The following is a 21,363-nucleotide window of genomic DNA, read 5'->3' as shown; positions in this document are numbered from 1 at the left end:
CCACACCGCTGCAGGATGTGTGCAAACACCGACTGGAAAGCAGTGGTTTGACTTTCTCTGGTGAAACTGAGTCAGGCAAAAGAAGCTGTGGTAAAGGGCCAATGCTGACAGATGCTACTCTGCTATCTGTCTCATAATGAGTTTAGCCTCTCCCCCCTCGTTCTGTGTCTTTCTACTCTTTCCTCTCACCCCCTGTCCTGCAAATACAGTTAACTGCATGACCATCCACGATGAATGGCTGTTAACAGCTGTCTCTTTTTTGATGGTTGCCTGTAAGAGCATGTAATTGCATTTGGCCCTGGGTGTACATGCACTCATTAAACCAGTGTCAGTGCCCATTACATTCCAAAGCAGTGCAACTCAGGTACAGAATGCAAATCCCATGCACAAACGAAGGGAACTCTGAGGAAAACCACAAGAAGAAACTGAGTTGTATTCATTGCTTTAAGTGCAAATTGACCTTTTCCAAGTGAATAAGAGGTGAGGATATAGATAGTTTTTTTTATTATTATTATTTCATTGTGTAAATGTATGAAAACACACAGTAGATATATGTTATCAAATCTAAAATAGACACCAAGCAAAGCCAAATATCTCACTATTAGTAGTAAGAGGATGTGGCTTGCTGGGATAATTCAGCTGGTCCCAGTTGTTAAGGCTCAGAGAGGATAAGATCTGCTATGCTGGGACCCGATCCACGCTGGGATCAGATGCAGAATTTCAAAAATGCCCATCTTCATGCCAAGATTCAATGTTGGACCCCTTTTATTTTGTTGAACCATCTTATCTCTTTGCATATTGTTCTGGTATCTCCCTCCCCCCTAAAAAACATTATGAAGACAAAACAATTTTTCAATGAAATTTATCTGAGCACTCTGACCTGGATCTGCTGGTGGGAAGGCGTGGTGGTGGTGGTGGTGGGGGGTCTTTTTGAACTGATGTTAAGGGGCCGAGGTTCAAGTTGGTGAAAAATAAACTACAGATTCCTGAAAACCACAAAAACAGACCTAATGTTCTCAATGGCTTTCAGGTCCTATATCCATCAGTTATTGTGATACGTTATGTCATGCTGTGTCTATTATTATGGTTGGGGCCTCTCTGCTGTGTGAGACAAACCATCAGTCATGTAACACCCAGGAAGGTGCACTGTCTGCCTGGATCCCACAGTAACACCACAGAGACAAAGAAGACGTGACATCTCATGCAAGAAAACCCAGTAATGGACATTCACTCCTGTTGCGCTGCTTGTTTCTCATCACAATACATGTCAGTGCACTCCTGACTTACGAGGCACAGTATGAAAGCTGAAGGTAATTCAAGCAATACGATGAGCGATGACATTATTTGTTAGGACCCCCCCACATGTCGAGTGCTGCAGATGTGCTGCATACTGCAGGTGCAGCCTGACACCTAGAGGACAAACTGGACATGCACACCTGCATACATCACACCTATGATCACCTCACCCAGAAAAAAAAACAAAAACAAGCAATGATTCATGGATGAAAAATACAAATTATACCTCGTATTAACATACAAGCAGATTTTTTTTAATAAACCCCATCACTCAGGGGGTGCAGTTGTTTGTGTTATCATCAGTCACAAACTGGAGGAACAATGAGGGGTGTAATGCTGTAATGGCCCAACAGATGGCAAAGTCTGTCCAGCTAAACAGTGTGACACAGGCCTTACCCTTGGACTAGGCCTCTCTCTGGACAGTGTTTACCACATTGTCATATTCAAAACACCACATGGAGTAATAAATGACTGAGCTGTCAAACCACATTTCCACTCTCACACCAAGGAGCTGACGCATAACATGTTAAAAAACCACAAATATGGAAACATGAGAACAATGCATTTGATTTATTTTACATTATCCCAGCAGCATTGGGTCCTTATTTCTCCTTGACATTCTGCAATATGCAATATTTCTCCATAATCAGGCTACTGTAAGAAGTAGCCAAATATGGACCGCTTTGGCTGGGTGTAGCTACACTCCCTGTTTAGATGTTAGATCTGGTCTAAATCTGACTGACACTGTTCCAACTGTGTGCTTAAGTGTTTTCTGGTGACTTGAATAATGAGCTATAAAGAGGAGACAAAGGGAGTGTATGTGCATGAGAGAGAGAGAGAGAGAGAGAGAGAGAGAGAGAGAGAGAGAGAGAGAGAGAGAGAGAGAGAGAGAGAGAGAGAGAGATCCCTCCATCCTTCCTGGTGGGAGGTTTGAGATGCGCTGCGCAGACCCGTCCGCTACCGACGCAACGCATCTTCCTGGCCTGCCCCCCCTCCCTCCACCACCACCTCCTCCTCCTCCTCTCTCGCTCTCCCTGCCTCTCTCCCTCTCTTTCTGTCTCTCTTTCCTCCTTTTCTGTCTGCCACTAGCCTACCTGAAGGGAAGTGCACAAAGCTAATAAGGAAATCTGGCGCGTCTGCCGGGGCCTGGCTAGCGCTATGCTGCGGTAAAAAAGAAAAAAAAGAAGAAAAAAAAAGGACAAAAAAGAAGAAGAAGCAGAAGAAAAGAGAAACCGCACAGGCCGCCGCCGTTTTTGCGGTGTGTTTACAGGGGATGTTAGAGAGGGACGGAGGCACCGACGGACCGCGCCGTGTCTGCTCTGCTCTGCCCAGCCCGCTGCATCGCTGAGCGGCCTGCGAAGCTCACAAGATGTCGACCAGAACGCCATTGCCCACGGTGAACGAGCGAGACACCGAGAATGTAAGTTGCTGTTAACACCGTGTGTGGGTTTAACCGGAATAATTGATAGAAGAATGAGAGAAAGAGAGAGACAGAGAGAGAGAGAGGAGGGAAGCGGGTGGGGTGGTGGTGGTGGTGGTGGAGGGGGCTCTGACTGTGGCTATTCGGCGCACAGGTCGGTGCAGCTTTATGACATGACAACGCTTTTCGTGGGGAGGGCTACAGTGGTGCACAGAGTCGACCATGCAGTGACCACTGTGGGCTTTCTGCCTTTCTTTCCTTTTTTTTTTCTCCTGGCGAGGGGGACAGAACAAGGGGCCTTGAATAACCTCGAGTGAAGGTGCAGTTTGGTCATGTCTGTCCCAGTTTGTGCCTACACAATAAGGCTAGCCATAACAACGCACTGCGTCAGTGTGCTGGCATTAATGGTTATACGCGAAGCCCGAGTGGATAAAAAAAAAAAAAAACGTTGCCTAGTCTGTGTGGCCCTGTGAGAAAATGGTGTTGCTCCACTCCTACAACTGAGGGCTATTTTGTAGTCCACAACGTCAATGATTAGGGAGGGTGGGGGAGGATGTTGCCCTACTTTTCAATGGCAACGCTTGGTAGCATCGCAATGTGACATCCATCACCTATTGGGCCCTGTTGTAACTGCACGCTCAGTGCTGAGGAGGAGGAGGAGGAGGAGGGAGACAGTTATTATTCACCATTCAGCTGCCACGACTCTGATGAGCTGGAGCAGCAGCACACAGACGTGTATTCATTTACAAGAAACAATAAAAAAAAAGAGCAAAGAAGATGAGATTTCCCATCCACAGTGTGGAGGAATGTTTATATCGACCGTCCACCGCGCGCGCACACACATACGCACAGCACAGTATAAAAAAAAGAAAAGAAAAAAAAGGCAGTCCAAATGAGGACTGCTGTATACTGACAGACTCTGACATATCTAGGTTCATCTGTTTTTTTTTCTGCTGCAAACAAGACGAGGCACAGACCTTGTCTAAAGCCTCCCTGTATGATATTATGTTACAAGCCGAGCAGTGGAAAATAGCTGGAAGCACTATTTTATCCCCAGATTTAAGAACAGTGCTATTATTATTGCTCTTGCATGTCAGAGTCTATATGGATCTGAATTGCTCCCTACTCAGGTGATAAAATCCTCATTGGAAAATGCATTTCCATTCCAGTTAAGTTACATAACTTAACAAAGCTTAATGTTAAGTTTACGTGATGGTAGCCTATCTAACTCTGATCGTTCTCAAATGCATTAGCTTAGTGGACTGCTAATGTAAGTGTCTAACAGTCTAATGCTGCTTTAGGTCTCATGGACATAGACTCCTAGGCGGCTCTTAAATCACTGCCTCAGCAGCGCTGGCAGTAGCCAACCAGCCTAGCCTGCCTCTGTTTGACTCTAGCATGCAGCCCCAGGGCCCACTAGCAGCTGAACTGCATTGCATAACAGCTTATTACTCAGAGGGCAGAGTGGCTTTTAGTGCAGCAAAATAGAAGAAGCTCTCTCCTGTCTTTCTTATTATTTTTCTTTATGTTTGTGGTGTTGCTTATTATTTTTCTTAATATCTGGTTTCTCTGAAGACATGACGTCAGCGGGTGGGAGTAAAACTTTTGTGTAATGAAGTGCTAGTGCTCTAAATCACCTACCTGTCCAGATGCTGCTCTTGCTAATATTAAATTGAATAAACTTTATTAATCCTGAAGGAAATTCTCGATGCCAGCAGCCCATAATACAATCATTCAAAACAACACGACAATAAATAGACGGAATAACAATAAATAGACAGAATAAATAGATAAACAGACAGTACCTTTAAAAATATATCTAGAAATGCTTGCTCAGACTGATACTGACGGCTAAAAAGCTGCTAAGGAGTGTATAAAAACAAAGTGCATTAGAAATAGTAATATGAAGTAGTGTAACATCATGTGTGTTTGTGGCTGAAATATGAACTGTCCATATGACAAAGCGGTGATGTAAAGTTGACAGGAGGAACTGACCAGTGAGTACAAGCTGCACTGATTGCTCGGCCATAGAGATCTGAACAGGGTTTTGGTGCATTAGAAACGAGGACGTTTGACTTTAACTGGCATCTGATCAAGATTTTTCCCTTGCCCACCTTTTTTCTCCCTCTTTCTCTCTCTCTCTCTCTCTCTCTCCCTCATGCTGTGACACTGGGGAGTGTTTGAAATCCTGCAGTGTGGCTCTCTCCCTCTGTGTCGGGATGTGGGCTGTAGCTGAGGTGAGGTGCACCCTGCAGGGTGTAGCATTTCCCCCCGGTGAAACGGGAGCAGGGGAGCCTGGGTAATCAGACCGAGGCTTTATTCTCTGGCTGGGTGTGGTGCTGCTCAGGAGCAGAGGATCATGGGATCTCTGACCTGGACTGACATCAGCAGCTGTTGTAGAGGAGACGAAACAGACAGCAGAGACTGTGCATAGCCTGTGCCAGCGTTGTACTTACGGCAAGCTGTTCCTAATTCACCTTCACATGCCATATCACAGGGACGCTTGTTGTTATCTGTGGAGACGCTAACATTGTTATAACTCTTGACTGCACACTCTGTAGGTATTCTCACACACAGTCAAGTTCACTCTCTTGTATCACATCTGGCCTTGCGGTAGATACAGTCTGTGGGTTAGGAGGTTAAGGTGTCACGAAGGGAGAGGAAGGAACCTGACTGTCTCCCACACAGGCTCTCAGTGGGCATGCTTGCAGGGAGGAACTGTAAATATAGTTGAGTGTGCTCAGACTCACATATGCACATGTTGCACAGTGGATCCCTCTCTTGGATCTGAGACTGAGTTAATGGGTTCATCTCTGTTTGCACAGCCAGTACCCCAGCTTTGGCACACACAATCCCTCACTGCAGCACTCTGCTGCATTGTTTGTACGAGTGCAGCCGGTGTAGCAAGAGGAGGAGGGCCAGGGACTTGTAGTTTTTTTTGTCATGTGTACATAAATCAAAGGTTCCAGTCAGGGGATGAGGATGTTGCTGATCTCCGCTCGTTTGGCTTTCCCGCAGCACTCATCGGTGGACGGCTTTGTCGAGCCCCCAGTCCCCCCGACAAAGTCTGCGAGTCGCCACAGCTTGCCGCGATGTCGCAACTCTTTCACCTCCACGGAGGAGCATCCCCATATTGGCAATTATCGCCTCCTCAAGACCATTGGGAAGGGGAATTTCGCCAAGGTGAAGCTGGCACGACATGTCCTGACTGGACGAGAGGTGAGACACGTTTTTATAAATCACTGAGGTGTTTCTGTTTTGTCCTTGTTTTCATCATTTATCCCAAAACCTACATCAGCCTCACTCGTTCGTTGCTACAGATTTATTTTCTTGATGAGTTGATGGATTATTTGATCAATACACTTTGAAAATAGCAAATTATATCCATCACCTTGTGGAGTCCATGTTGGCAACTACCTGTTTAGTCTAAAACCTGAGGATATTGAACTTAACATCAAGGAAGACAAAGAAAATCATCAAATGTTCACATAAAAGAGGCTGAAACAAGTGGAGTCTCTGCACTTTTGGTTTAAATATATTTGGGTCCATCAACTGATTAACTGAATAATCAATTCAGCTCTAGTGATGAGCTCCCTGAAATGAAAAGTTCAGATTTTAAGTGTACCCACCTTCATGACTCATCTCAACTCACATTTCTCATTCATGTCAGGTTTTTATGCAGTGTAACTGGAGGGTGGCATCATACAGTATTTGTTTGCTTTATTTGATTTAAAGGGGCTGTGTGTAAGTTTCACAAGCATTACAGCTGTTTCCTGATCAGCCTTACAGAAGATACTTTCATTTTCTCTTTAGGAGCTCTCTCCAGAGGTGGAAAGTAACCCTCTTTCTTTGTTTCACTTTCTTTTCTTCAACTGTAATTCTCTAGCTAACCAGCTAGCTTGGGTCTCTTTCTGATATTGAGTCATTGTAGCAAGCATCTAGTATTTGTAAGTTATATTGCTTCACAGCCAATGTTAGCAAGAACAGGTGTTCACATATCAGTCTTGCAAAGAGCTTTAGGCATCGTTGCATCTACAAGACAAGAGATAATAATACTCCCTCTGCATAGCAGCACTGCTCCTTCAGGACAGCCTAGATCAGGCATGGGCAACCTCTTCACCAAAGGGCCGGTGGTGTGGCAGCAGCTTTTCTTTCTGACCAAGCAGCAGCTGCACACCAGACTTGACTCGATTAATCAACTGATCTCAGTCTTCAGACAGATGATTGGTCAAACTGTGTGCTCTTGGCTGACTGGAACAAAAACCTGCAGCCACACCAGCCCTTTGTGGAAGAGGTTGCCCTACCTGATCTATAGGCCGTCCTGAAGAAGTAGTGCTGCTATGCAGAGTAGAGTCCTGCATCGGGTCGGATCCCCGAAGGGTACCCCGCAAAAATGGTGTTGAATGGGTGAATAAACTGTCTTGTGTAAATTCACGGGTCGGGCACGGTTGGAACTCAAATGAACGCGGGTGGGTACGCGGGTGTATGTGTGTAGTTCTACAGAGAAAAACTCACTTGCAGCTGCACGAACCAGCGTAGCAAATTATTTTTTAAAAATGGCCGTCATTTTTTAAAAATGATTTGGGAGATTTCCTGATAGTATCATACACGACAACAACAGAGGAACCATCTTGATAAATAAACAATCTTTGGCCGCTCATGTGACCGCTCACAGCTTTCCCATTGGATTTTAGCCTGTCATGTGATGGCACACGGATCCCTATTGGACACCCGATTTTACCGGCTTGACTGCTCGGCTTCCGGGTAAGCTACAAACACACCGATGTGATCAATGTAAAGGCTGAAGTGTTCCGCTATGATTAAAAAAAAATGAATTACATCACTCTCATTTTCCGTTCCGGAAATAGACGCGAAAGAGTACAACTACCCTGGTATCGCATGCGATGACGGTGATCTCACGGGCAACGGGTCTTAATATTGATGGGTGGGTCAGATCCGGATTGAATTCGGAAATAATCACGGGTGACGGGTCGGGACACGGGCTTAAAAACCTACGGGCGGGGCGGGCACGGGTTTCCAAAATTGGACCCATGCAGTACTCTGATGCAGAGGGACGAGTATTATTATCTCTTGTCTCTTGTCTTGTAAATGCAACGATGCCTAAAGCTCTTTGCAAGACTGATACGTAAACACCTGTTCTTGCTAACGTTGGCTGTGAAGCAATATAGCAAAACTTACAAATAGCTCCTTTAAGTCTTTCAAAGGAAGATTATGTTGAGCAGGCATTTTGCATATGAGACACAGATTAGCTCCAAACTAAACCCAGTTTTCTGTCCTGTTTGGACTGTCAGGAGAATGAGTGATCACCTGTCATGATGATATTATACTTGACCACTTTAGTCCTTCCCAGTCAGGTCAGGCCCAGCTCTCTGTATCTGTTGTCACACACGTACACACACACAGTCCCACTGCTGACCTGTCAGAGTGATAGACGTCCTGCTTTGGTGTGTCTGTAATTAAAGCTCCTGTTTCCCTTAGGAGAAAACAATGACCTGCGATCTGTCCGCTGTCGTTCACTCAGCAGGACCCACTGCACTCACTGACAGCCCTGAGCCACCTCACCTGTCCTCCCATGTCTGTGTCTTAGCCGCTCACTTCCTTTATTATCTACCTGCTCATGTCAGAGTATCTGGGCCATAAATATTCTCCTTGAAACTGGTAACAGTTTGATCCATCCTGTTTCCTTTGATGCTAATATTAAACAGGAATTCTTGGTTGGCTTGGTTTTAGTTTAGTTAGCTTTATTTAACATGGACGTAACAGTAGTATTCGACCTGCAACACGCAGCTACGTCAAAGCACTGCATTTGTTTTTTGCGGTGAAATGCTAATTTGCAACAAAGAAAATTATATCTGAGAAAAAACAAGATCCAAGGCAACTCTTCGCTGATACAAAAATATAAAAAGCCTTTATTAAGCGGCTAGTTCATGGTGGAACAATAAAGACCAACATGTTTCGGCCCACAGGGCTTCATCAGGGTATACTAGCCTCGCGTCACCAGGCTCCTCAGACAAGTGAAGAGCCTGGTGTCTGTTTACTCCGAATTTTGTCGCATTCTGGTTCCCGTCTGTAGCGGAGACCGAAATCACCAAATTCACCAAAATAAAAGTGTTCAGTTCACCAACATAAAACTTATAGAATAGACATTAACTTGTAATACAATGAAAGCAAAATGTTAACTTAATGGCTCGGGGACTTTCTTGTAAATTATATTCCTTAAATTAAAGAGTTTCAACGCATTTCATTAGCTTGGTGCTTTTATTTTTGACGGAAAGGCCCGTGTCTCTCGGCCCCAGACTAGGGTATACTGCAACAATGTACACAGGTGGCCTAAATTAGGCCCAATCAGGCAAGCGTGGAGCCTGTGCCACACTGCAGGCATCACATCCTCCACACAACGCATCCATAGGTAGATAGTCTGTAATCACATGTCCATAGGCAGCCAATGACAAAATAGTTGCATTGTTTTAAAGCAGAAGTAAGCGATCCGGTCGTTTTGGCTAACTTCTTGTCAGCCGATGGAGTTAGCAGCCCCCGTCCTCGTCCCTACGTCACCACATTCACGCGCATCCCTTGGCTGCACACACAGCCCTTCATGCCGTTCTCTCTCCTCATTGGATAAAGGTTGTAGGATACAAGGAAGTATACAACAAGTTTTCTCCTCGGCTTACAGCAGAGCAGAGTGACTGACAGACCCGTGTTTCGGACCAAACACTCTATGTAAGTGATTGCTATCGGAAGATATAACTATTTAAGACTTATATTAACACAAACATTCCGCTTACTTCTGCTTTAACTTGGATCTTGTTTTTTCTCAGTTTTCACTGCAGTCCCACCAAAGAGCACCTTCCTAATTATCCCCACAGCAACCCACTTGGGCGCTCCATCTGCAGTTCTTTGTAAAGGAAATGATATATAATGATAGAGTGTGTTGGACTTTCAATGCGGTGGCTAAAAGTTCTGCCCCTTTAATGCAGCATGTTGCTCAGTGTTTTGCTGAGAAGGTCAGACACTGCTTTGTGTGCCTCAGTGACTTTGCTGGCTCATCAGAATGCAAAGACATGGATCAGAGTGAGGCCGAACAGGTGGAAAGAACACAACCCACTAAAACTGATGCTATCTCAGCCTGAACCTAGCGAGGCTCTAACCAGCAACGATTCCGCTCACTGAAAACGAACAACGGTTTTATTTTGTTGTAAAATTTGTTTCGGTGTGGGAGGAAACATAGGTGACAGAAGTGTCATCTACGTATCTGCTGAAAAAGGCACACACACATCACACTCACAACACACGCACACTCACACACATGGTCAGCTGCACTGATGGAAACATTTGCCTCCACCATGCCCTCATCTCCTACCTACTAAGGAGTGGTGGTGGGCATGATACAGTATAAAATAAATATTTCATTTTTCAGTGACACATCATCACAGATTAATCAACAAATTATTTCAGCTGGTAGAAGGATTTTGACCCCAGTTTTTATAAGCACTTAATGTACTCACACATAACACACTTGCACTTGTACAGAGATAAAGACAGAGACAACAAAGCAAAAAAAGGTGAAGCAAACATGAACATACAGCTGTTGTGGGGCAAGTAGGTACAGAAACTGAAGCTTAGTCAGTTTCATTAACCATATATGGGAACAAATCACAAATCTACCTGACACCCCTCTATTATTAGACCATCAACCTGGATTAAGATGAACCAAGGAGGCATAATGATCGTTAAATAAAAATAGTGGAAGAAATAAAAACTGAGAGGGTTAGACATACATATGCAGTGTATGGCTATATTCTGTATAAGCTGTACTGTGAGTATTAAATGTGAAGAGCTTTGAAATATTAAGTGTAATTTTTGGGTCATGTGATAAATGATTCTGTTCACAGAGTTGAGAGTAGAGTACAGGTAGCTTAGTTAGCACAGTGTGTGCAGACCTCTTCGACATACATGCGATGTGACAGTTAAAGGACATTTTGAACATTGCAGTATTGATTTTTCTAATCCAACTAATCACCCAGCCGTGCTGCCTCCCTAACAACAGTGATACCTTTGGTTTCTCTGTATGAGATCTGATCAGCAGTTCCCTTTGGTACAAAGAGATCATGACCCTGAGGTTGAGAACAACAACAACAACCAGGAAAAAAACAGTTCAGAGGGAAATAAAAGTGAAGAGGAACATGTAAAGCACTTTCGGCACTCACGTAAGTTTCCCCTCCCTGTCCTCCTCCTCTCTGGCTCAATATTCACGTGTACATGTTTTATTCGCGCGCACGATCACAAGACCTGCACACGGTGAGCAGCATATGGCCCGTGTGTTACCAATGCGCTGAATAATTAACAGTGATGCACGTTGCCCTTCTGTCATGGTGGGACTGAATTATTCACCCTCAAATCCATTAGAGGGAGAAAACACACACACATATGTATGTATGCACACACACACACACACACGCTGGCATACGATGCGATGCCATCCACACATTCATCGAATCTCTCAATCGGAGAAAAAAAAGGGAAATATTGGCACATTGCTGCTCCGTGTATGAAATGTAATTAATATCTCTGACTCATGTTAAGGGAATAGAGGAAGTTGAAACAATAGAGTGACACATGAGGACAGCTCTCTAACACCTGCAGGTGTACATCATCACACATACGCAAACACGCACACACACATACATGTCTCCACTTGAATTTTGTCCATGACAGGAGGGAGCAGAGAGGAAGGGGCCGAGGTCTGTCCGCGTGCACCTGCCCCACCTAAGACTAAGACTCCACCTGCGTACTGCGTGTGTCTACACACACAGCGGGCCTTTCACTGAGCTCTCTAGTTTCGCCCCATGCACTCTGTTCCTTTCACAGCCACAACACTGGTGTTATTATGGAGTTTAGCTTCCAGGTTTGGATGAAATTAAACGTCCCATCATCTTGTAGGTCTCAGGGAAACCCTTCTCAGGATGAATAACATGCATTCTCTCCACCATGACTCAGCATTTGGTTTCTGGTTTTCCCCTTAACAGGCTGCTTGGGATTACAGCCAAAGTCTGCATCCGCTGAAGCATGCTTATTAAGCTCTTATAAGGCCAGAGTCACAGTAATGCTGCTTTTAATCAATCCTTTCATGATGTTATTGATCTCTGGAAGCTGTTCCTCCACTTTCCTCCTCCTACAGAGAGGTTGGGGGTCGGGGTTTCTGCATTAGAGCCTTGTTAATGTCAACATAAAGAATCAGGGAAAAAAAGAATACATCTACCTCAATGGATTATCATGCAGACATGATAATCCATTTCCAATGATGCAACACATGATAGAAGTAGAGGACTTGCTTACAATTTGGAAAATTAAAAAGAATGCAATGGCCCTTAACAGAAAATAAACAAATAACAAATAAATTGTTGGAAAGTTGTTATTTCCCACATTAATGCAAGTGTATAAAGATTAGAGACGATGTGGGAAAAGAGAGAGTGACAACATACACAAAGGTGATGTGATGCGAAGCAGGTATGCTGTGTTAAGAGGCAACTGTCTTTGAACACCAGACAACTGTGACGCTCCGTTACTTAGCTTTAAGATGTTTTCTTTTTTTTTTAAATGTCAAAACTGCTGCCTCAGTCATTTACAATCCCAGCTGGACCCACACTCACTGTGTCCCAGTTAATATCATCCACACTGGGAAAAAAAACCGATTTGATTTAGCACTGAGTTGACTGTATTTCTTTACAAGACAGTTAACTTCCTGCACTGGATTATGCAAACAAGGAAAAATAAAAGTTACTTGATATAAAAAATAAAAAAAAATGCACAAATGATTTTGTCACCTCACCAGAGATGTCACACCACCAGAGCCACCAGAAGCTCCTCCTTTTCCATTGTGAATTATTTTATGGGACAATGGCATCCTGTCACATCAACACCAAGCTCAAAAATCAAGAGATTTTAGTATGCATGCTGTTGTTTTCAGTAGTGGTGAGAATCGGTTCATTTTATTGGAGCTGCTTTCCTAAAAAAAGAAAAATACTTTTCATATGTTAAATCGTTTTCGTTGTCAAGTTAAAATTCCTCTTTGAGATGGAGTGAACCCCCCAGGAACCTACTAATGGTGTCATCCTGTGTTTTTTGTGTGGCTAAAAAAGACTCTGTGGTCATTTGTCTGTGGTTAGTCAAACTCAGCCTGTGCAATAAAAAGCATATAATTATCGTCGAGTCATTTGGTGCAGCGACAAAAAGGCCGTATGTACTGTATTATTTCTCTGTGATTACATTGTATTGTAAAACTGCTCTTCAATCGCGTATCAGCATAATGAATGGACTTGCTGGTGAGTCTGCTGTATCGCTGGTCTAGTGGCTTTGTGGAAGCTGCTGAGCTGTCAGAACGTGAGGTGAGCAGGTCTGTTTCAGTGTGCACTTTGGGGGTGATTATTGAGATGGATGGATGGATCAGACTGCTGCTCAGCAAAATCTACCCACAGCGAACAGTAGATCAACCTGCACGCTCACATACAGTAACACCAACACAGAGACCGTTTCCTCCAGTCACTTTCTGTCTGGTCCATTTCTGCATTATACCCTACCAATATGTTCACCATCATGGAAACAAATACACATTTATCAGTCTGCTTCACCTCTTCACAAATTACTGAGTAAAAAGATCTTTTAAAGGGATAGTTCAACATTTTGGCAAATTGGGCCATTGCCATAATCCCTATAGTCATAGCAGTAGGTTTGTTACCTTTAATTGTCGGTGCAAGCTATTTTTAGAACGGCGGAGCAGAGCAGCGAGCTGCTCAGAGCTACGCTATGGAGGCTCATGGGATTTCTTAGTTTCCCTCAGACAAGTTGTGACCTGCACATTCACCACGCTATGAGATAATAACGGAATGTTACGAGAAGGAGTTGTTTTCGAGGTAAGTTCATGCAAAACCGCTGATTTGTTTTCCTGTCAGGGGCAGTTTTTCAGCAAGCAGTCTCTGCATTTGCCTCGAAAACAACTCTGTCTCGTAACGTTCCGTTATCATCTCATAGCGTGGTGAATGTGCAGGTCACAACTTGTCCACCAGAGCGTTTTGGAGTTGTTGGATTGTGTATTTGATGAGTTTGATGAGGGAAACCAAGAAATCCCATTAGCCGCCATAGCGTAGCTCTGAGCAGCTCACGGCTCTGCTCCGCCGTTCTAAAAACAGCTTGCACTGACAATTACAGGTAACGAACCTACTGCTATGACTATAGGAATTGTGGCAATGGGCCAATTTGCCAAAATGTTGAACTATCCCTTTAAGGTGTGTTCAGAGTGAACAGCACCAGTTCAGCTGTGACATGTTTTGACAAAGCTGCCTCACAGTGCAGTCGTGAAATAATGAGACTGGTTTCGACGTAGGCTTTTTGCTGTACAACTGAAAACACAAATACAAAACTCGAATTGATTTTGACATTTCGATTGTCTTTTATCTCCCTCATCCCGTCCCGTCCCTTTCTTTCCCCCCTGTCTTCGTCGTCCTGTCTTTTCTCTCTCCAGGTGGCGGTGAAGATAATAGACAAAACCCAGCTGAATCCCACCAGTCTACAGAAGGTGAGTCTCTGTTTTATATTGGCCACATGGTAACATTAATGTCTTGGTTACAGTGCTCATGGCTTTTCCATTAGTCATTCCTGAGCCCTTGCCGCTCTGTTTCTTTGCTCTTTGAACTCAGGATGTGCTGTTTTACATAATGTAATCAGAAGTAGTCAGGAGAGACCACAAGGCATGTTTAATCTCCATTTCACCCCCCCCCCCACACACACACACACGCACACACACTCTTGACTCTATGTTGGTTTGTGGTTTAGGAGCAGCTAAAAATACCCCCGCCTGCATGTTTGTCACTTACCCTTGTCTAGCAGTCATAACCAATTACAACGAAGGGTTTGGGACCGTTTCCTGATTACTGAGTCCAAATCCAGCTCTTTCTGCTGATTAAATACACACACATGTGCGCACGCACACACACACACACACACACACATCCTTTTCGTACCGGGACCCATCATTGACCTCATGCATTTCCCAGCCCCTTCCCCTGATTTTGACCATCACAACCAAATTCCTAACCCTAACCTAAATCTGAATCAAGTTTTAGCTTGAACCACAGCACTTTAACCTCAAACAGTCATTTAAACTTCCATCTTTTTAGTCCCCATAAAGCTGTTGGACCCCACAGGTTAGTTAAACAAGCTCTCTCTCACACATTCACATATTCATACACATAAATCCCTCATGGTAGAATAGATAGACCGTGAGGAAGGGAAGCAGTCCGAGCTCCAATATGAACCAGCATCACCTTCTGTGAATCTAAAAATAATGCAGGTGTGCAGCAGCTGACTGACAGGAATTCTTTTCATGGTCATGACCACTGCTGCTCTTTTAATCTCACGCTTACTGTTTACTGTGGAGGATGAACGAATTGCTAAGCAGCTGCCGCGGCGGTGACTCATTATAACAATGGGCCGTTATAACCGCCGACACCTACGTAAACGGCAGTTGATGTCTTGATGGATCTCCTGGCCTCTGAGAGCTAAACGAGGTGGGAAAATATTGCCGCCGTAACGTCTTAATGACTGAGGGATGACAACAGTTAGCTTCCCAAAACGTCTGCCAGCCAACCAAGCAACCAGCATCGCCCTGAGTGGGGATGAAGGGAGTGAACTCGCAGTGTGTAACTGGAAGAAGTTAATGTTGGGCTAATCAAACATGAGTATTATTGTGAAGGGCTGATAGGAGACAAAATGTGTCCCATAGAAATTCTTCTCGTAGATCTGTAAAACAAACCAGTTTATAGGCTATCAAGGCATTTCTAGCGTGACTTTGTTCCTGTCATTGTTCTCCACCGGCAAAGCTCATCTGTAATTGTCTTGGATCTTAATGGGATCCGACTGCAATTCTTCAGCCAATCAGTGTGAGGATGCTGTGAGAATTTCAAGCTCTCAGTTCAACACTCATCTAATCTGACTGGGATAAATTTCATTGTGTGAGCTCTTTTGTCAAACAGCCTATTGTGTGTTTTCCATACAGTACAGTGGAGAAATGAATATTTACAAGGGATGCGCTTGTGTGTGTGTGTGTGTGAGTGTGTCTGGCATTGAGATTCTGAATATAACCCGGCTGAATTTACCCATCGGGGTCTTGTCGAGGTCGTGATGAGTGGTTACACACCCCGATGGGTCAGGTTGTCCGCTGCCTGGTGATGAGCGTCGCAGGACAGACGTCTCATGTGAGACTGCAGACCAATCAGGATCGTGCTGATCAATTATTCAGAGGGCCTTTCAGATGTCAGCTGCAGTAGCCCAACATATTGACCAGGGTCGATATGTAGTAGTTTTTGAGTGTTTTTAATGGGGAATGAGTTACTATTGGTGTGTTGACATGTATGTACATTGATGTTGATGGTCGTGTTTGTTTAAATGTTAAATCTGGTGTCTTTGTGAAGCCGTATTCAAGCGTAGAGATGCCAGTATGTCTGTGTGGAGCTTATACAGTTTGGTCGTATATTTGAATTGCCCTCGTCTCAGTACTATGGATTGCTGTAATGGTATACGCAAGTGCCATCTGCAATGCAGAAGATTGTCTTATAATGCAGCAGTTGTCTCTGGGATTGAATCAATTCAGTCTCATTGACTCTGAGCGTCCTACATGTGATCCCAGTGTGAGCTCCATGGATGCATTAAAGGGAGAATCCACTGTAAGGCAGTTTTTGCTCGGCTGCTGTTGTGAATTTGCATTGGACAGAATAATATCTGGCACGGTGAAGTCTAAGAAAAGAGAATAATTGTCAGTCACTGTTTGTTACTGCTGGTTTTTGGAATTGAATTATGCTTCAGGAAAACATGAAAAAAAGAAAAGAAAACCCACCACTTTAATTTGGGGATCTACCTTAGCACTCTGGATCATTTGACCCTCCAACTATCATTCATTCAGAGGAATATTCCCTCATTTTTTAATTGGAAAATCTTGCCCCATTCTGTCTTCACATAAACATACTGACTTTGTTCCTCAGTGATGGAAACGTCTCTCGTTGGCATAGCTCATTTCAGGATTTCTGCTTCGGTTGCGTGTTTTGTTGGAGGCATTCCTCATGTTTAGAAGTCTAGACTGAATTTCGCTGCGTTCCCTGAGGGTATCTGGGCTGCTCCTCTTTGCTCTTTCCCCATCATGACCCTCGCCCTGGGATGACAGCGAGGAAATAAAACAGTGAATGAATGAACGTAAGATTTAAGAAGCCAGCATGCAACACGTTTTTTGTTTTCTCCCCTCTTAACATCTCTGACAAAGTGGCCATATACTAGTTGTGCAACACAGCTTGTGGGGCAATAAATTAATCAGCATGGTGTACAGTTTCATGGTTTGAAAATGCTTTTCTGTATAGCTGAGCCGGCTATTTCTAGAGGCGGATATAAACAACAGACAGGAGCGATTATTGATTCAGTGACTCAGGCTTTTTTACATGCATGAAGAGCCGAGGTTGAAGGATCCACTGTTGCATCTGAAGACTCGACCTCTCCTCCTCTGCTTTAGAGCTGATAGAAGTGAACAATTCATATATTTCATTGTATATTGTTTCACTTTTTTCCTCTGTGGTCCTGTTTGTTGGTCAGTGTGTGTGTGTGTGTGTGTGTGTGTGTGTATCATTGAGGTTGGAGAGGTCTGGACTGGCCACATCACTCATCCACTCACTGTTAACGGAGGCTCTTTCATGTTACCCCGTCAAAATGCCACTGATCTCTCTTTTTATGGTCTCATAGGAGCCAGGCTGTGGGCACACACCATCTGGCACTGTAGGCACAGCCAGTGCTCTGGCAGCTCCTATACAACCACATTAACACACACACATAGAGACACACACACATACAGACAGATTCAGGAGAGCCTTTTGGTTTTTTACGTTGGCAGAACCTGAGTTTTTTTTTAGGATATCAGTCACAGTGTTGGCAACATTTCACATGCATGAATTCATTTCTGCACCTGTGTAGCCGAAGCCATTAATTTAATTTAATTTGCTTCCACTCACAGCCCTCCTCCTCATTTAACTCAGTATTTAAAGTGGAGTTCACAACGCAGAGGCAAAGAGCCGAGACGTCAGATCTTAACATCCATGTTTTCATCACTTATTTTCCCAAGCTTGTCCTCGTCGGCCGTGTGTTTCCGTTGGATTATTTGGTTTTTAAAAAGAGGTAAGCGGCCGGCAGAGTGAGTCATGAGGTTAGAATGAAGCTCTGATCTGTTCCTTTATGGCCCATTGGCGCTCTCTGCCCTGGTGTGACTTTGTGGTGGTTTCAGTGTAACAGGAAATGAGGTCAGCTGAGCCTCCAAAGCACCTCCTTAGATCCGCCACAGGAAACGCATCACAAGTCATCTGTGGTCTGGGATGTTGACGTTGTCATGGTTTTTGGGGCATTTTAGCTCTAAAATAGGCCTCTCCGTTAATCCCCTCTTTCACTGAGCAAACACTGCTCTCATCCCACCATCCCATCGCTCTCTGTCTCTCCTCTAATCTGTAAATAAGAGTTGTTTCTTTTCATCGCTTCCACGCAGACATGTTAAAGGTTATACAGTACGAACACCCGGTCACGCATGCAGACGAAATCCAAGCCCGCACTGTAAAAATGCAAGGTGCATTGAGAAAACGTAGGACTGTTTGATTTGTGACGCAAAACAGGGAGACGGAGAGCGAGAGAGTAAATGACACTGACAGCTTCTCTAAACACTAAAATCTAAAAGCCAAACTAAACTTAAACCGCAGTGCGAACCTTCAGTCTCGCTACATTAAATCTGCAAGTGAATGCAGTTTTCTAGTTTTTGAGACAGAGAGATAGTTGTCAGAACAACACGTGTTATTTTTTCTGCCAGTTGTAAAAAGATCACCATTGGGTCAAGCTCTGTTAATGGTTGTTGTTTATGCCTGCCACTCTGCATTAGCCTATGAAACGCTGTGGAGCCCATGGGCCAGAGGAGCTCTGCTGTCGTTCAGATGAGTAGAATGTGAGTGGACAGATAGCACAGTTATAGCACACAGTGTTACAGTGTCTCTGTACAGTCCAGTTTAAATATCATGATGTAAATGATGTTTGAAATATAAGCGATGCTGCTGCTACAGCATGGCATTTCAAAGTTATATCTTGCAATATTCAGTGTTATAATACAAACCAAAATGTGGAAGCTGCAGCTTTACCTGTCCATGGATGAGATCTCAGTGCTGCTGTCTTGGCTTTAATGGAGAGGTAGAATGGGCCAAAGAAGAAAAAGTGAAGTCTGCTGCTGACTTGACTCGTGGAGTTAAAGATCATGAATAGCAAGTGGCACATCTTTACAGGAGACAGAGAGATGTGCCTTTTCTTGTAGGGGTTATTTTCAGCACCTCAGGAGTGGAGGGCAGGACAGGACAGGACAGGACAGGACAGGACAGGACACTGAATGTCAGTCACACTTTCGATCCCTCTGCCCACCTGTTTCTTTGTCTCTCACTTTCTTCCTCTGACTGACAGCGGACATTGTTATTTACTGATTTGTGGTTTTGAGGAACTTTTTTGTGCAAATCAAAACTTGTATAAACACACACTCATTAGAGGGATGAAGTCTTCCAGGCTACACATCCTATCAATAATCTCCATGTTGAATGAGCAGCTGTGCTGCTGTGACTGAAATAGTCCAGCCAGTTCCTGTAAGTGCTCCCAGACTGATATCTGCTGTTCTGCTCCTTCTGCACGGGGACTCTGCTGTAATTAAGGCTAGTTTGGGAGTCTGGGTGCCCCTAGGCGGTGGGAAGTAGGTCACTGGCACAGACTCCTGAGATTCAGGCACATTGGAAACGGCGTGCTTTCATGTGTGTGATATGCATTTTGTTTTTGCAGCAATTGTCGTTTTGGCCGTTCACTGTCTCAGTTCCTCACCTGAATGGACCGTTTTTGTTTGAAAGGTCATTTTTTTTCCCTCAGAGGAAGCCCAAATATTCATTTGTTGCTAATGTCCAGACACACCTCAAAAGCTGCTTCATGCCACGCTGTGACTCCCCTTTGCGCCTGTAGATATTATTGATATTTGTACTAGACTGGATCAAACTCCAAACTCATTATCTGCTGTCAGCCACCATGGCAGCTACATCCCTATTGAGCTTGTATTGACTGCCACTGTGTTCGTTGTTGTCGTTTTCCACCGCCCTTCTCAGATTTGTTCTAATTTTTGTTTCCAAGTGGCTGCACGCGTGCTTCCCATGTGAAGGGCTTTAGGGCAATGACGCAAACAAGAGTGAGAGAGGGGGGGAAAGATAAGAGATGTAGATAAAACACTGACTCCTTGGTCTATCACTCATTCAGAATAATGAAGAGCTTGTCTCGATGGATGCAGAGAGAGAGAGAGAGAGAGAGAGAGAGAGAGATGCATATTTGAGACCGTCACTTGTGTGTTTATTCTTGTGTAGTGCAGGATATCTTCTGGTTATTGTGTCAGTGTATTTCCACTCTAATTGACTTTGTTACCATGGGGGAATCTCTCAGGCCCACAGAGCAGCTGATGAATGTGGAGCTGCGTTTGGCCACACAGGAGAAGCCGACTACACCGAGCCTCCCAGGAACTGTAGGATTTGGGGGCAAAAACACTGGTCCCATAACCAAACACTGAATGAATCTACATACACAGACATTACTTTAAAATGTGAAATAATAAACACACAAATAGATTACTTGATTAAACTGCCTGCAGTGTTACAGTAGACACAAAGGAATCACAGTACATTCAGAGAGGCAGATATGAACAACTACATTCCTAAAGGGACACTGTGTCATTGGATAACTATATATAAATGTATGTATATGTGACTAGTTATAATAACACAAAAACTAATAACATTAAAATTATAATTTTAAAATCTTATGAGAGGAGCTCTCAGTTGTGTGTACAGTAACTGATCCATGTTTCTTCAAATGTCACATTTGACATTATCCTATTTGTATTTTCATGTGTTTGTTTACACATAGATATTACATTATATGATGTTATATTTTATATTCTATAATGGACCATTTGTAGAACTGTTTGGAGGTGTTTAATGCACATTTTTATATAGCCTATAATAGTTCAGTAGTAGGATGGCGTATGTGGGAAATACAGTTCCCATGTTCTTTCAGGATGTCACCAGTGTCCCAGTGTAGCTCATTAATGCATTTTAAATAGTTTTTCAGTAACAATGGAGCTCTATGGCACAATCATCAGGGGAATAATGTATAACAGGGCTTGGCTGCACAGACAATACGAATTAGTGTGAAGAGAGTCTTTGTTGGTTTTCTTCTTTTTATGGGAAAAAAAACAATACCAAGTGGTTTCTTGAAGCCTTCTGCAGCAGCTCTGTCTTTACTCTGTGTGTGTGCGTGTTTAGGGTCTAATGAGATGAGGTGTCAGAAAGAAAGAAAAGGTAAGGCAGGCGAGCAAGTAGAGGCAGAGAACAGAAGCTAGAATTAGAGAGGCAGAGAGTACCTGCATGTTGTGGAACCAGACTGTAGCGGAGAGGTCCCACAGAGTCGGGCCTGCTCACACTGGTATAATGGCTGCGTTTGATGACCTAGAAACATAGACTACCCCAGCACTTATGTAAGACTTA

General features: G+C 43.9%; 1 protein-coding gene across 4 annotated transcripts in view; it reads left to right on the top strand.

Annotated features, from left to right (window-relative positions):
• Window positions 1–2,352: 2,352 nt before the first annotated feature.
• Window positions 2,353–21,363, top strand: part of LOC146973449 (serine/threonine-protein kinase MARK1-like) — a 31,199-nt gene continuing 12,188 nt past the window's right edge. For 2 of the 4 annotated variants that reach the window (XM_085800004.1, XM_085800001.1), the window contains exons 1-3: window positions 2,374–2,716; window positions 5,735–5,935; window positions 14,256–14,309. In XM_085800004.1, coding sequence (XP_085656130.1) covers window positions 2,666–2,716; window positions 5,735–5,935; window positions 14,256–14,309 — 306 coding nt within the window. In that variant the 5' untranslated portion in view covers window positions 2,374–2,665. Of the gene's footprint in view, window positions 2,717–5,734; window positions 5,936–14,255; window positions 14,310–21,363 lie in introns of all 4 variants that reach the window. The other 2 variants (XM_085800002.1, XM_085800003.1) reach the window with 2 other exon arrangements.

The sequence above is a fragment of the Trachurus japonicus genome, chromosome 15 (genome assembly GCF_045865225.1).
Source record: "Trachurus japonicus isolate A0001 chromosome 15, Traja_1.0".
Lineage (NCBI taxonomy): Eukaryota > Metazoa > Chordata > Actinopteri > Carangiformes > Carangidae > Trachurus > Trachurus japonicus.
Note: the sequence above shows the minus strand (reverse complement) of the source record. Positions and strands in the feature narration are given on the sequence as shown.